The sequence below is a fragment of the Heloderma suspectum genome, chromosome 4 (assembly GCF_057233095.1).
Source record: "Heloderma suspectum isolate Gila_16-S chromosome 4, 16-S_ref, whole genome shotgun sequence".
Taxonomy (NCBI): domain Eukaryota; kingdom Metazoa; phylum Chordata; class Lepidosauria; order Squamata; family Helodermatidae; genus Heloderma; species Heloderma suspectum.
In genome coordinates, this window is record NC_139461.1 from 72942339 (window position 1) to 72959336 (window position 16998).

Consider the following 16998-nt stretch of genomic DNA (forward strand, 5'->3'; position numbering starts at 1 on the left):
GGCCAGAGTGTGCTGCCATTCACTGTTGAACGTGTAGCTTATTTTGCCCTTCATATGTTTGTACTGCATGTTCTGCTATTTAACATGCATAGTCTGTGATATTTCAGTGCAAAAACAATCCTGATATTAAGAGATCCTTGGACTGACTGATACCAGACAAAAGGTTTTGTGGGATACAAATAGGGATGTTTAATCAGCTACTGAGAATCTTCCAGGTAGAGAGCTGTGGAGGAAACAGCAGGCTAGAGTAGAAAATTGAGACAGAATAGCTTTCATTAGAGTGAGAAGCAATCTCCACCTTGAGGAATGGCAACATGGATGTCTCATTTTGATATAAGTTCCACTAAGGTAATTGAAAGCATACAGCAGGGGTACAGAACCTCAGGACTGGGGACCAATTCCAGCCCTCTGGGGTTCCCCGTAAGGCCACATCCCCCTTCTCCTTGCCCCAGCTTGGTGGTTTCCTGGATTTTGTGCAGTCCTTTCCCTATTTTAAAAGGTTGGAATCCCTCTCCTAAGGTTTAGTTAGTGGCAGTAAGAGCTTAAAGCTAACCTTTGCTGGTATTTTTGGCTTTTGGGTCCTAGCCTCTTTGCTTTTGGACCCACCCACCACTGGAATGCCACACCCAAGAGCTTCTTCGAAATGGAATTCCTCAGGCTGAAAGAGGTTCTGCATTTTCTAGCATGTAGGATGGATGCAAAGGCTTCCGCAGAATCAGCATTATGAGCACACCTAAGATGGACTGCCTTTATTTCCTCAGAGCTAGATGACTGTACCACAATGTATGGAAGACCTGCCTTTTAAGGAATCTGCTCCTGAACTATTGTCAAACATGCTCAGGCCTATTCCCCCCTGACATGGTAATCCGAAGCCTGCAGCGTTCAACCTCAGACTGCATGTTATTGCATTGTCTTCCATTCAAAAAATTCCTCCACAGGGAAAACTAGAGGTGAGGGGATAAGGAATCTGCCCTAGCTTATCTCTGTCATGGGGTGGGATATTTTAATGAATGAGGGAATATGCAGTTATTTAAGCCCCTGCCTGCAATCGGAAGGGTTACAGACACATACCAGACACAGGCTTATCACCTCAGTGTGAACTAGGCCAAGGAGAAATACACAATGAGAAAAACTATCATACCTTTTATAACATTCATAGGACTTAAAGTGCCATTGGGGTATGCTTCAGTGTACTCCTTGACGGAGATACTCAGCTGAGCACTTCCGCTTCCACTGTTGTAATAATAGAACTGCAGGCACTGGAATCCTCTCTTTGGATACAGAATCCGGCTCTCTAAGACAGCATGGTCCCCCACGCTTCCCACACTGGTGTTAAAATGCATAAAGTAGCCAGTTCCTGTTGAGGATAAAAGTGGGGGCAGAGGGAGAAAGAGCAGACAGACAGACTGTTAGAAATTTAGAAATTAGAAGTGTATAAAATTATGGTATTTAGAAATACCATTAACCAGCTTTCCCCAATCTGGCACCCTCCACATGTGCTGGACTACAACTCACATCATCACCCCAGCCAGCGTGCCCAATGGTCATGCTGTCTGGGGATGATGGGAGTTGTATGCCAATACATCTGAAGAGCACCAGGTTGGGAAACGCTGTTACAGGCTCAAAAATGACGACCATTGTACAATCACATAAAACAATTTCATGGTCTGAAAGCAAGGATTACTAACGCATGGATTACTGAAGGCACAGATTACTGAAGGCACAGATTAGTCAAGTGACCAATTTGTTCTTCATTGCCCTTTACCTGATTGCTTCTATCTTTTACTCCTATTCCAAGCATTAATCCTTCTGGTTTATTTCTCAGTGATCAATTATCTGATGCCAATACCTGGCACTGACTAATGAGAGAAACTGACAAATTCCATGCTTCGGAACTGGTCACTGAATGTGCATGTCTAGTGTTTGGGGATTAGTAGGGTAGGGCCATGCTGAAAGTCCATTCATCTAAGGAGATCTAGATAGCTGAGCGAAGGAGCAGAATCTTCACAGCAGTAGCCCAGAAATGGTAGAATTTGTTTTTAGAGTAGACGTATATCAGTGTAACTTGTTAATCATAGAATCATAGAATAGTAAGGTTGGAAGAGGCTTATAAGACCATCGAGTCCAACCCCCTGCTCAATGCAGGAATCCAAGTCAGAGCATCCAACTGTCCAGCATCACCTTGAATACTTCCAGTGTGGGAATGCCCACTACCTCCCCAGGTAATTGGTTCCATTGTTGTATTGCTCTATCATAGCTCCCCTCAGTCTTCTGTTCACAAGGCTAAACATGCCCAGTTCATTCAGTCTCTCCTCATAGGGCTTTGTTTCCAGTCCCCTGATCATCTTCGTTGCCCTCCTCTGAACCCTCTCCAGTTTGTTGCGTCCTTCATAAAGTGTGGTGCCCAGAACTGGACACAGTACTCAAGATGAGGCCTAATCAGTGCTGAGTAGAGGGGAACTAGTACTTCACGTGATTTGGAAGCTATACTTCTATTAATGCAGCCCAGACTAGCATTTGCCTTTTTTGCAGCCACATCACAGTGTTGGCTCATATTCAGCTTGTGATCGACAACAATTCCAAGATCCTTCTCACTTGTAGTATTGTTGAGCCAAGTATCCCCCATCCTGTAACTGTGCATTCGGTTTCTTTTGTTTTTAAAAAAAACATTTTAATGTTTTTTACAAGTTGTACTAACTGTCCTTTAAAGCAAACTTTTTACTTTAATTTCAGTTGTGATTTTAAACTATGTATACTTGTGGCTGTAATGGGACTGGATTTAGCTGCTCATCAATGTTAACCGATGTCACAATCAGCACATTATTTCACACATTACACTAAACATACAAAGCATACTGATACTATTGTGGCTTGTTTTGGAGCTCCCAGCTCCAAGCCTGTTCTTGCACTTTTGAACCACTGAACACTAGAGGCTTCCAGAAAAGGGTCTTGCTGTGATAAGTGTAGCCCGACTGACTCTGAGCTTTGGGTGTCCTTGTTGTACTCTCTCACTTCCTGTGAACTTCACCCAATAAAGCTTTGCTACAGCCAAAGGAAGTCTCTTATATTATTTTTATTTCCAGTAATAATTATATGTGCATGCTGATGAATATAATAAAATCTCAAAGCATACAAAAATATTAAAAATCACAGTGAAAAATACACATACAGTAGCGAGAAAAGTTTGTGAACCTTAGGATCGTCACGTATTTCCAACCTAACTATTATTAGATCTTAATCTAACCCCACAAACTTAGATAAAGAAAAATAGGTAACCTGAGTAAACAAATGACACACAAAAATGATGCTTTGTTGACATTTATTCATCCACAACTGATTCAGCAAAAAGTATGTGAACCTTTAGATTCAGTACCTGGTGGCACCCCCTTGAGCAGCAATGACTTCAGGGTAGTGTTTCCTGTAACCGTTGGTCAGTTTCTCACATCGGTTTTGAGGAATGTGGCCCATTCCTCCTTACAGAACTGCTTCAGCTGAGTACATTTGAGGGCTTCCTTGCATGAACCTCTCGCTTCAGGTCTTGCCACAACATTTCCATGAGGTTTACATCCAGACTTTAACTAGGCCATTCTAAAACATGGAATTTCTTCTTCTGCAACCATTCTTTTTTAGATCTACTTGTATGTTAAGGATTGTTGCCTTGTTGCATACTCACTTTCGGTTCAACTTCAGCTCATGGACATATGGCCTGATATTCTCCTCTAGAGTCTTCTGATACACTGCAGAATTCATGGTTGTGTCAAGCTGTCCAGGTCCTGAGGCAGCAAAGCAGACCCAACCCATCACATTCCCACCACCATGCCTGACGGCTGGGATGAGGTTCTCCTGTTCAAACTCACTGTTTGTTTTCGCCAAACATAACGTTTCTCATTAGAGCCAAAAAGTTCTAACATTGATTTGCCTGTCCAGATAACATTGTTCCAGATGTCTTGGGCATCATCTGTGTGATCTTTAGTGAACTTCAGACAGGCAGCAATGTTCTTTTTAGAGAGCAGTGGTTTCCTCCTGGCTATCCTCCCATGAACACCATTCTTGTTCAATCTTTTTCTGATCGATGAGTCACGAACACTCACATTAGCCAAGGCAAGAGTGGCCTGCAGATCCTTGGATGTTTCTCTGGGGTTCTTTTTTACTTCCTGGATGATGTGCTGGTTTGTTCTTGGAGAGATTTTGGTAGGACAACTGCTCCTGGGTAGAGTGATTGTGGTCTTGAACCTTCTCCATTTGTAGACTGTCTGACAGTGGACTGGTGGAGCCTCAAATCCTTAGAAATGGCTTTGTAACCCTTTCTAGACTGATCATGAACAATAATTGCTTTCTGAGGTCCTCAGATACATCTTTTGATCATGGGATGAGATGTTTCCACACAACTGTCTGGTGAAGACCAAACTCATGAAGTTCCTGATCCTTTGATAGGGTGGAGCCTCTCAAACTCACCCCGGAAGATCTACCTAATTACTTAAACACTTGATTCTAATTATTCCCTTTAATTGAGCTGATGCATCCAGGGGTTCACTTATTTTTGCACATATCCTGACTCTTAAGTACTCATTGTTAGCCTAATTTATACAGTGTTTTATTTTACAAGACACAGAATTGGTTAATATAAACCCTCTTGGATATTTAGAAAAGGACTGGTTTTTATTCATGAAGGCTATCATGGTACAACTATGACATTTCCGTAATTATTATTAGGGTTCACAAACCTTTTCTCACCAGTGTATAATACAATAGAACACTACCATCTTTTTTGGATTTACTCTGATGATTGTGGAAGGAAAAGTAGAACTCTCCCTCACCAGTTTCCAACTCCCCTCCTGCAGGCTGAAACAGCACAGCACATCCTTGGTTTACTGCACTCTCACTTCCCATCCCTTCCTTCTTCAGGACTGCTTTCACGGTTAACTATTAAGGGTGCAGTCCTATTCAGATAGGTGGCTGCCTCCGAACTCAGAGGTGACCGCCTATCCAATGCAGGGCAAGAGAAGCATGGAGGGAATCGTTCCCTCCGCGCTTCTCCTGCCCTGCATTTTTGGCTAGACATCAGATTGCAGCTGTCTAGCGGCGGGAGGGCAGAGTGCGGGGAGGAGGCTGATGTATGACACATTGGATGTGTCATGCAGGCACTTCCGCCCTCCCTGCCCTGGAACACCCTCTGGGAACACCCCTTTTCGGCCCCTCTGTGCTCCTCCTGTGAGTGTGGAGCATGGGGCTGTTCCGCGCTGCCTCGGAGGCAGCGCAGAAGTGGAGGGAGGTCAGTTCTCCAGGAACCGACCTCGGAGCGCGGGCTCTGAGGTCGGTTCCCAGAAAACCAGATATCCTATGGCCGTCTAGCTACTGTCTAGTGGCCATAGGATTGCTCCCTCCATTGCCTTTTTGTCATATATTTGCAATAAAACTGCATTTCTGGGAAAACTCTGATTTGGTCTCTGTTGCTCCCCCAGACACTTTATGAGGGCATATATCCAGACTTTAACCCAAAATTACACACACTGTGCACTTGTGTAATTTGGGAAATATGCTAGTTTCTGAGCTAGGTCTGTTGGAAAGGCAGCATACTGTCCTCCCACAGAACAGAGCCAGGGTCATAGTGGGAAATGATTCCCCTAGCACATTTGAGCCAGATTCTCCAAAGCTTTTCATGTTCCAGAAGGGCTTATTCCCTAAACATGGAGACACGGGTTGCAAATGTGTACAGAGACACATGTCCTGAGCAAGTTAATTGCTTAACAGGCCTGGTTTAGAATGCCGTGTTAGTTTATGAGGAAGTTACTTTGATGAGATCAAAGATCACAGATATGTCCAAAGAAAGTATTTCTCTAAGAGATAAAAATAATTGCTGTTCATTACCTTGGCAGATTCCGCCATAGGTGTGATCAGTTTGTGGTCCACTAGAAACTTGGGTTACGCGCTGCCAGTCAGCTTTATCTTCTGTACTTTGAATCATGCCACAAATGTTTTCAGATTCAAAACTGCATGTCTCCATAAAGGTTAAGGAAGAGCCTACATGATTTAAAACAAATTATACAAGGTAGATTAAACGTTTGTTAAACTCAGTGGAAAGATTCACTCAGCTGGACCAGGAGTTAATATAGCTTGAGCCCAAATTAGACGTGGCAGCAGGAGATGTGACTGGCTGTCCCATGAGGTTTTTAAAAGATAAAAGCAGCTTTGGGGAGGCCCGAAATGGATAGGGCTACGGTGGTGGCAGCTTTTAAACTTTTTTTTTAAGTGGGAGATCCACTCACAGATATCACAACATCTGATCTACGTAGTTTTAAAAAACTACACTTTCATGGGCCAAAGTTTTACTAACCCAGTCATCTTATAACCCAAGAATGCTATTGCCTGAATCCATAAATCACAGGAGTTGTTATCAAAGAGAAAAGTAAGCTTATTTTAAAATCACTGAAATCTAGATATTCTGGCTTACCTGTTTTATGGGTTGAGCTGTATCTTTCCTCCATTGCTTGAAAAATAAAAGAGACCTTTAAAGGGCAGACTTCACATGCGCAAAAATGTAGGACATAAAAACCAAGACAGAGTCTTGTGGCACCTTAAAATCTAACAAATTTATTATGGCATGTGCCATCTTGCCCCAACCTGGTACCGTTTTGGATTAAAACTCTCAACATGCTGGCTGGGAGTTGAAGTCCCAAACATTTGGAGGGCACAAGATGCTGGCATATGATTTCATCAACCACATTCCTAATAGAATTCATGGTAAGAAAGTCCAGCTGCCTGTACAATTAATCGCTGTGCCATCTGTCCTGATGTTTCACTCTTAAAATATTTCCTCCTTTGTTTCACACCCTGCCTGAGGAGGAGACATAGGGAGCTGCAGTCTACAGAATCACGCCATTGGTCCGTCTAGCTCCAGTATGCTGACTGGCTGTGCCTCTCCAGAGTTTCAGACAGGACTCTTTCCCAGCCCTACCTGGGATGCCAGGGAATCAGGATTGAGACTGGGACCTTCCATACGTAGAGCATGTACTCCTCCACTATGAATCATGGGCGCTCCTAATAAATGTGTTTTTGTTGCTTCTGCTTAACAGTGTTAAGCAGAAGCAGTGTTAAGCAAAAACAGTGTTTTTGTTTTCTGCTTAAAGAGAGATTGAGATCTCTCTTTAGATGATGTAGTGATGTTCAAGATGCATCCAACATCAGGGTATATGAACATATCATCATATAAATAAAGACTGACTTGATTTACTCACTGACCTAACAAAATGGTATCAAATATTTTAGGTGCTCCTGTATGACCTAGAAACCTGGTAAACTTACAGCACAAGGGAAGCCAGTTATTACAAAATGTTGGAACTTTGACATTTTTACATCTCTCCACCAAAAAGCCAGGGGTCTGGGATAAAGTATACAAGGAACAAAAGCGGGGAGCGAGCAGCACCAAAATGGTGACCAAACACAAAGGAAAAAGGCAAATATCTTGGGTGCTGAACATATTATTAATTTACGGTATTTCCATTTATTTCAATTGTCCAACACACTTCAAGCAAGCATATTTTTTCAAAGGCAACAACATTTGCTTGCTCTCAACTGCAGGTTAATTCTACACAATCAGCTAACCAAAATGCAAACAAAATGTGACTTGAATATTGCAAGAACGTCAACTGGCTTACCAAATGTTCATGTTAAGCAATATTCATGTTACTGAGGTTAATGATCATTCATCTCAGCTGATTCCATTCGAGGAATCTGACAGATAGTGAACTTGGAACTGAGGTCCAGCCAGAATTCTTTCACCAAGATCTGATCCCTTTGTACACAACCATTGTTAGGATGGATTATGCCTTTATTTCCTAAATAAAATTGATACTGCATACCAAACAAGCTTGAATGTAACTCCACAAAAATTAGCAGCCTACCAAAATATTTGATTGCCCATCTGCCCATGCATGTGAGATTTCTCCTGTCTTTAAAAATGATGTCCATTAAAAAGATTGTTGGAAGGCTTGCTCCTGGTAGTTCCACATGGACCTATGGCCTGATTGGAGTCCACCAGGAGAATAGCCTTCAGTGTGGCAGCCCCCTTTCTTTGGAATTCCTTGCCCTGGGAGGTCAGGCAGGCAATACTGTGCTATTTCCAGCGCCTCCTGAAAGCAGCACTGTTCCAGGAGCCATTCCTTAATTGACCAGTCAGAGTTTTATTGGTATTCTGTTTTTAAAAATAGCATAATTTTAATCTGGTGTTTTAATCTTTTTATCCATTTACTGTTTTATCTCTTGTGTTCACTGCTCCAAAATCTGTTCTAGTTATGAAGCAGTATACAAATATTGTAAATAAAATAAAATAAAAAAGTGCTAAAGAAAAAGTAAAAACAACCAAAACATTTAGTTTTTTTAAGCTGAGGTCATTCAGACTAGTAATTCTCCCTTTCCTCCTTCAAAAGGCCAAGGATAAAGGAGAAATCCCATTTCTGGCCCAAACTGACACATGCAAGTCAGAGTGCAATTCTGTGCATGCTTACGGAGAAGTAAGACCCATGGGGTGGTAGCCAGTTAAGTTCTCCTGCTGACAGAACTGCTTCCATCAGCAGAATGAGGAGGGGCAGCACTTCACCCTCTCTTCCTGTAGCCTTGCTCATGCACCTCAAAATTTGCTATCGACTCGCCAGATTGGGAAGGCTGGTGTAATGAATGTCTTTTTTAAACGACCAGACTTCCCATGAAGTAAGCTACAAGGGGGCGAGGCGAGGTTCACAATCACTCCTAGTCGCCTGGGGTCAACTTACATTTACTCTAGGCAAGTGATAATTTACAAGCCTAAGTATTTAAAAAATTGAGTTTCACCATGGCCTTCAGGTAGACAAAGGCAGCTATTAAATGATGGGCTTTCAGACAAAGCTAAACAATGAAGAATGCCATACCAGGAGAAAAGCAAAGATGTGATGGAGCCTAACACACTTACTGCAGTTGTATAGTCGACTCAGCTTCCGGATATCATATTCACTGAAATCCATTCGCTGTCCAATCACATCCATGAAGGCTGGTATGTTTGTTACTATTGTTGGTTCTGTGCCATTCCTGAAGGCAGTTTTACTGTAGTGCATTACAGAGGTATAGTCATAAGGGACATTAAGGAAGTCTGATGTTTTATCATCATATTTATTGAAATTTGATTCTTTACCTGACAAACAAGTAAAATAAAAAGAATAGAGTAAAATGCCTTACCATGGTGACTTACAGGGCACACAGTCCAACCAAAGTCAACCACTTTTCAGTCCCATTAATTTACATGAAAGAATTAAGCACATTCTTAAAACTCTCCCACTGAAATACAGGGAATGTAAAGTGCTTAACCAGGGCTGGATTGCACCCAGTGTATATTTCTTGCTCAAATTCCAGAATTGCAAGTATACCAGAGTAGAATAACAGAGTATTTTTATTATTGCCCAATATACAGCATTTTGCAAAATATTTGACAGAAATCAAGGCTACACTTTATTAAACATTTTGTTTATTTATTTTTAAACTATAGGGCACAATTCAGCCAACACTATGCATATTTGAGTACCACTGATTTCTATGAAAAAATTAAGCATAAGATTAACTATCACCAATTTAAATCAGTGGGACTTAAAGTACTTAACTCTAGAAGAACTGTGCCCTATATTACTTAAAACAAATACACATATGTTAAGAAAAAATAATATATCTTTGAATATTTTATTTTTAAAGTGTAGAGACATTGACCTGGTTCACATGTCATACTAAGCCACAGTGGGTTGTCACCATGGGTAGTTGCAGAGTGGCTTAGCATGAAGTCTGAACCCAGCACAGCTTTTCCACTGTGGGTTGTTTTTTGCAACCAAGCCACCCTGAGAACCCATGGCTTCTAGTAGGATTGTTTAGGGTGGCTTGTTCTCAGGGTGGCTTGTTGTGTTGTCCAAACCCAGCAGAATCACTTCAGCATGGGCCGTTTAAAATGGCAAGACAGCCACCTGGCAAGAGTGGCAAAAAACCCTGCCAGCCACTCCTCATGATCTCACTAAGGATATCTCCTCTCCGTTACATCTTGAAATGACACTAGTCGATTTCATCCTCCACTTTGCCACCTCCCTGCACAGCGATACTTTCCGCCCACCGTTGGAGAGATTTGTGCAAATTTAACTTTAAAAAACTTTTGAGGAGATTTGCACAAATCCACTAAAGCAGTATTTGTCACAGAGCATTTTAAAAAATCCCTAAATGAGTAGAATTTTGTTCTTGAAAAGCTAGTTGCAGAGATAGGGGACCACAAGGCTGCTCACCCTGAAAATGAAATTGCCACCTTTAAGCATTCTAACACAGATAGAATGGATTTAACAAAATCTGAACATCCCTGCAGCTGATCTCCACTGACTTTGAGAGAGCCCTCAGCTGCCCACTGCAACCTAAGTTCTTTGCTTCTTAGGGGACTGCTATTTTAGGCAGATCGCTGGTTGATGGTCAATGTCCCCTCAGTGGGAGCTAAATGTTAGGAACTGGTTTCCTGATAGGAGGAGGATCTGTTAGAATTAGATAACCAGGGTGGTTTAGGGATGGTGGAAGATGACACCCCTGCTGCTGAGGGGAGGGGCAAGTATGTAAAGAAATGGCAGAACTGAGAGTTTCGAGCTGGAGTTTGCTGAAAATGGGGGTGCAGTCTGAAAAGATGCCCAAGTTGCATTCTGGAGATCTTCCTTGTAGTCATGCCTGTTTGCCTTCACTCTCACTTTGCTGTTGTTGTTGTTGTTCAGTCGTTAAGTCATGTCCGACTCTTCGTGACCCTATGGACCATAGCACGCCAGGCCTTCCTGTCCTCCGCTCTCTCCCGGAGTGTGCTCAAGTTCATATTCATTGCATCGGTGATGCTATGGTAAGGTGGTCTGGCACCCCCATCTCTTTAAGAATTTGCCGCAGTTTGTTGTGATCCACAACATTTAGCGTAGACAATGAAGCAGAAATAGACGTTTTTCTGGAATTCTCTTGCTTTCTCCATGATCCAGAGAATGTTGGCGATTTGATCTCTAGTTCCTCTGCCTCTTCGGAACCCAGCTTGTGCTTCCGGTAGTTCTCAGTTCACATGCTGCTGATATTTATTTTAAAAAGGAAATTGTACAAAGATGCTGCTACATATAAAGCAGGGACGGCAAGTGTGTGCTGCTCCAGATGTTGTTGGACTGAAGCTCCCAGCAGCCCCAGCAGAGCCAATGGTGAGGGACAATGGGAAGTGCAGTCTAACAATATCTGGCACGCCACATGCTCCCCACCCCTGAAGTGAAGGAACTAAACCTGGTCGCCCTCCCCTTCAAGCATCTCACTGCTCAGGAAAGCAGGGGGCCATGTAAGAAGATACAACATTTTAGATCTTATCATTCAAAGACAGAAAGCTTAAGCCAGCTTTTGGCTGAAGGAGAAGCTGTGTAGATGAACTCTATAGATCGTCCAAAATTAAAGGAGGGTAGATTAGTTACCAGCTTGAATTCTGTCCCACATTATCGTGACATAATCATCCCGATCAGATCGTGACTGCTCATGCCAGAATCCCAGCGCATGAAAGAACTCATGCTGAATGGTCCCAATCCTGTCACAGTTGGCTCCTATGGACAGTTCTTGCCTCCCCCTTCCGCGGTTTCCTATGTAGGACCAGCAGCTAAGAAAGAATGCAAAAATGATCCAACTCTGTGCTGTAAATAATCTAGTCTCATAATACAATAACAGGTCTACGCAGAAGAAACACTTTTAACGTGGTCACCCTAATCCTGCAAGGCAGAACTGTGCACAGACATTGCTTCTATGCAGATTCCCTGGCCGGATCAGGTTTTGTGCGTGTGGACTAACGTGGATGCTCAACTGCATCTGGACTTTCCATTACAACAAGGAACAATATATGGTTTCTGGGAAAATTCATTTCCCCCCAGCTACTGTGAGGGTTGCAGCTACGCTTAGAGGGAACAGGGAATTCTGAGGGGGGTGGCAGATGTCGGCAGCATCCCTGCTAATTAAAACATGCTGGAGCTGCATCCTCATGAGCACTGGCTCCGCTACACCTCTGGGGAGGGGGCAATGTGATCTCCTTGCTCCGGTCACTGCTCACTTACTCAGAGAGGGCAAAGGAGCAAGGAGGAGCAGAAGCAGTGGGACTAGACTTCAGTGGCTAGCAGCATCCTGCCTGCTAAGCTATGGGCCTCAGCAGGGGCCCGATGTTGCCAACCACTGACACAAGGACTTATTCAGTGATTGCAGAATACCTACAAAATGGCAGAGCCACCCTTTGAATTATGCACAGAAAGGCTCAGAGGTGGCACAGAATGTTAAAATTAGCCACCTCGACACTGTCAGGCCAAATTCAGTCTGCTTAAAATACAGGTGCATGTATAGCAGACTTTTCAGATGTCGCCGCTTACTGTGCAGATTCTCCAGTATTGCTGTGCTGTCACAAACAGTGAGAAGAGCCCCATGCTGGAATAGACACACAGATTACTTGTCATGTGGATAAACCACAGTATAGATAAGTGACTGAACTGGGATGCTGTTGACCGACATTTCTCCAAGCTTGGTTTCTTTCACTGAGAGCGAATGCAGGCAGTTTTACAAAATGCTCCATCTGGAACTGGCAACTTCCTCCTCTCCACAGCAAACAAACAGCCAAACATGGTTCTTAGGGGCACAGAGAAAATTACTCAGTCCACAAGACAAGCTGCTCCTCATCACTGGCTTGCTGTGTGGACCGTCTGTCACTGGAGCAATTGTAAGTAGCTTCCACACAGCCACTTATTCCATCAGGCCTGGTTTGGCATTGTTTTGCTAACACAGATGGAGGCAATCTCCTAGCATTTAGATTCATTATTTGAGTTCTATATTGATGATGGTAGGAGGGGGATAAACCAATGGCCTTTGGGTTTAGGAAGACCAAATGCACCAGCTGGATGTCAGTGGCCTTCATGCTGTTATAATCTCCCTTGAGCACTTGTTAGCTGGAAAGGCAGCTCAGAACTCTAGTCAAATAATGAATTAGTTCTCAACTGTGTTTGAAATCCAAACAGGGCTCCACATCCAGTATCAACGGCCCTGCGTGAACAGCTGTTTCCCATCCTATCACTGTACCTGTCAAAATATACCTATGAGATGTTCAGGTGATTCATTTCTAAGCATCGGAGAGTTGGTGAGCTTCAAATCAAGGCCCAACCTGGATTGTGTCAGCAATTTATGTATTTATTTCATTTCTATACCCCCCAATAGCCGGAACTCTCCGGGCGGTTCACAAAAATTAAAACCAAAGAGCACACATTAAAACATTAAAACCATAGTAAACAATACAACCAGAATAAAACCAAAATAAAACCTAGCAGCAATGCAGGGATTTAAAATACAGATTTAAAACAGCAAAGCTTAAAGAGCTAAAATATTAAAATGCCTGGGAAAATAAAAAGGACTTCACCTGGTGCTGGAAAGAATACAATACAATGTAGGTGCCAGGCAAACCGCACCAGGGAGCTCATTCCACAGCTGGGGTGCCACAGCAGAGAAAGCCCTCCTCCTAGTAGCCACCCACCTCACTTCCTTTGGCAGGGGCTCATGGAGAAGGGCCGCTGAGGATGATCTTAAGGTCCGGGCAGGCACATATGGGAGGAGGCGATCCTTCAGATAACCTGGCCCCAGCCGTTAAGGGCTTTGAATGTTAACACCAGCACTTTGAATCGGGCCCAGAAATGGACTGGCAGCCAGTGCAGCAGGAAAAGTACTGGTGTAAAATGATCTCGTTGGCCAGTCCATGTTAACAGTCTTGCTGTCCTATTTTGGACCAGCTGATGTTTCCGGACCATTTTCAAAGGCAGCCCCACGTATAACACATTGCAGTAGTCCAGACGAGAAGTTATCAGAGGATGGATAACTGTAGCTAGGCTATCTCTGTCCAGATAAGGGCATAGTTGGTGTACCAGCCTAAGCAGCAAGATTTGTTGCTCTCCCAGGTGAAAAGGATTTCAATTAAAATATGCAAAATGTCTGAACTACAGCAAAAAAGAAAAAAGGCAGTTCCTCACCTTTTATTTTCAAACAGCCCTCTAATGAGTGGACGTGTTCAACTGTGTCTTCGTAAGGTAACCTGGTGACCTCCAAATGTGTTGGACCACGTTTCCCATCATCCCCAGCCATCATGGCCAATGGCCATACTGGCTGAGGGTGACAGGATTTGTCGTCCAACATATCTGGAGGGCAGCCATTTGGGGAAGGCTGTTGTATGGTAAGGAGCGTGGAATCAGTTTTTGAAGTATTTCATGCAGCCATTCTTGTAGAAGACAGTAAATCCCTATTAGACATCTAAGTAACTTTATCACCGTTTACGACTTTTGTTAATAAGCCACCATAAAAAGCAGGAACATACTGCACTATGCAGCAGAGAGAATTTTGAACACTATTTATACGTCTATAAAAATAAGCTACTCCATGTCAATGTTCTAAGCAATGGCAGATAACTTACAGTAGAAAGAAAGACAAATTCCAAGACCAGATTAGATGAAGCAGCACCCTCTCATATACTGTGCTAAATACATTCCCAGCAGAGGGGAGAAGCAGTGTACTGAATGCCATGTCAGTTTGTACACTGGTAAATTAACCCCCCTCCCTGCCCCCGACATAGCCTGAGCCCAAAGGCTGCTGATACTTAGCAAGCATGAAAGCTGTGATATGCACTCTGTCACATGGCAAGGTCTCCCTCACTTCAGTGGAGATGACAGCTGTGCAGTGCAACTGAATAAACCCTCAGTGAAGTGAACGAGAAAGCCTGCATACTATGGTGAAAAGGAATGTGTGTCAATTATTTTTGTAATGATCATGGTGTATTAGCAATTATCCATACATTAAATTATCCATATTTGATGCCCCTTTGACTTACAACTGGAGGCCTGGACTGGACTGATCTCAGATATACAGTCTCACTACCTAACATCTACTTCAAAAGTAACTTTTAAAAAATCAGTCTACACCTCTGGGTCCAAAAGCAACAGAAATATTCCTTGAGGATGCTCAGATGGCCCTAATCCAATCCCCATTTTCCCCGGCCTCATGTCTTACCTGTCTCTATCTGCATAGAGCAAGGCACCTGTAGAAGGAATAGTTCTAAATACTTTTAATAATCGGTGAAGATGCCATATGAGCAAGAAGGTGCTCACCCCACTCAGTGCTGGCTCCAGCTTTTTGAGGGCCCTTGGGCAAGGCAGTCTCAATGGGCTCCATCCTCAGCGAGTCCGCTTTCTCACTGCCATTGTCACCAGCTGCTATTGGTCCTTGCCCTCTTTCTTATTATTGACACCACTTGCTTGCTTGACAGGCAGAGAGCCAGGGAGCAATTAGGCAGGGTCATCTACTGCTCCTCCTTCTCACCAACACCATTGCCTGGGCCTGAGCAAGAGGCAGGTGAACAAGCAGGTTGCCATGGTGAACAGGAGGAGCAAGTCCAGGGGGCTCTAGTTGGTGTGCTGAATTGTGGGCCCTAGGCAGGTGTCCAACCATGCCTACCCTTGACGCTGGCCCTGACCCCACTTCTACATACATTGGGACTGCCCCTTTTGGCAAGGAGGGCCAAGTGCCAGACCCCTAACTAAAAATCTCTTAATCTATTCTCTGTACAGGCACAAATTCCATCTGAGGGACTGCACACAGAGACCATGAAGAAGGAGGGAAGATTACTTAAATTATTAATCCCCTTACCCAGACCCTTTGAACACCGATATGTAATTTGCTTCACCTTCCCAGCGCTTGAAATCAATACAGGTTTTTAGGCGATACTGTTCAAATGCTTTAAGGATAAGCCCCTTTGCATTCATTTCTGGAAGAAAGACAAAGAATTGGTTATTATGCCTCTAAAATAATGCATTTGTATTAACTGCTAATTTTCCAACATAGTGTCTGGGAACTCTGCTAGTACTACTTATGAGTACAGATTTGGTACATTAAGGGCTCAATCCTATGGGGATAGGCGTCCGCCTCCGAACTTGGAGGCGACTGCCTATCCAATGCAGGGCAGGAGAAGCACAGGGGGAATCATTCCCTCTGCGCTTCTTCTGCCCTGCATTTGCAGCTAGCCACAGGAAGGCGGAGCGGGGGAGGAGGATGTGTCGTACTGGCATTTCCTCCTTCCCCGCCCTGGAACACCCCCCACAATGCCCCGTTTTGGCTGCTCCGCACTCCTCTTCAGAGTGCAGAGCACGGGGCTGTTCCACGCTGCCTGCGAGGCAGCATGGAAGGGGGGGGGGTCAGTTCCCAGAAAACCAGATATCCTATGGCCATCTAGCCGCTGACTAGAGGCCATAGGATTGCTCCCTATGAATGTTTAGACAGAAAAGAGTCCTACAATACCCAGCATTCCCCAGCCAACATGGCTGGCTGGAGGGACACTAGGAGTTGTAGGAATTTTTTTCCTGTCTAAACATGCATAGGATTGCGACATAATAGAATGTAGATTGTTGAAAGGGTTGTATTAGCTTTTTGGAATATGCCTTTGGCATAGAAACATGGAATAAGAATACCTAGACTATTTTAGGTGTTCTACATTAATATAAGAATAGTAGTCTAGTTTCCTCTACAAAATAACTTTGTTGTTTTCTTGGACATTGTCTTTGATATATTACAAGTCTTCAAGCTAAGCAGCTGGTTCTATTTATATTAAATTAAATAATTATATTATTATTTATGTAGAATCACCAATGTAGATGGCATTTTATGGCATAAGCACACACATACAATTCTTTGCCTCAAGAAAATAACTGTCTCAATTTTTACCATGGGGAGAGAACAGAGGTAGCAAGGTGTGAGCAACTGCAGTTATATATACAAAGAAATATCTCAGTTGTACTTATGAAGTGATTATCAATTCCAGGCTGGCACTTCTGCGTCTCTTTTTAGAGAAGGTGCAGGACCTTTCTTACAAGGGGCATAGTTTCTTGATTTGTGGATGCAGTATGAGTTTTGCTTCACCTCTCTTTCTGCACACTGGGAAGT

At 43.4% G+C, this 16998-nt stretch overlaps 1 protein-coding gene across 1 annotated transcript in view; it reads right to left on the reverse strand.

The window, feature by feature from the left end:
* Positions 1 to 16998, reverse strand: part of MEP1B (meprin A subunit beta) — a 48840-nt gene that overhangs the window by 23469 nt on the left and 8373 nt on the right. Inside the window, exons 6-10 of the mRNA XM_084849624.1 lie at positions 15709 to 15826; positions 11472 to 11650; positions 8945 to 9163; positions 5869 to 6021; positions 1142 to 1357 (exon numbers count right to left, since the gene is read on the reverse strand). Coding sequence (XP_084705750.1) covers positions 1142 to 1357; positions 5869 to 6021; positions 8945 to 9163; positions 11472 to 11650; positions 15709 to 15826 — 885 coding nt within the window. The remainder of the gene's footprint in view (positions 1 to 1141; positions 1358 to 5868; positions 6022 to 8944; positions 9164 to 11471; positions 11651 to 15708; positions 15827 to 16998) is intronic.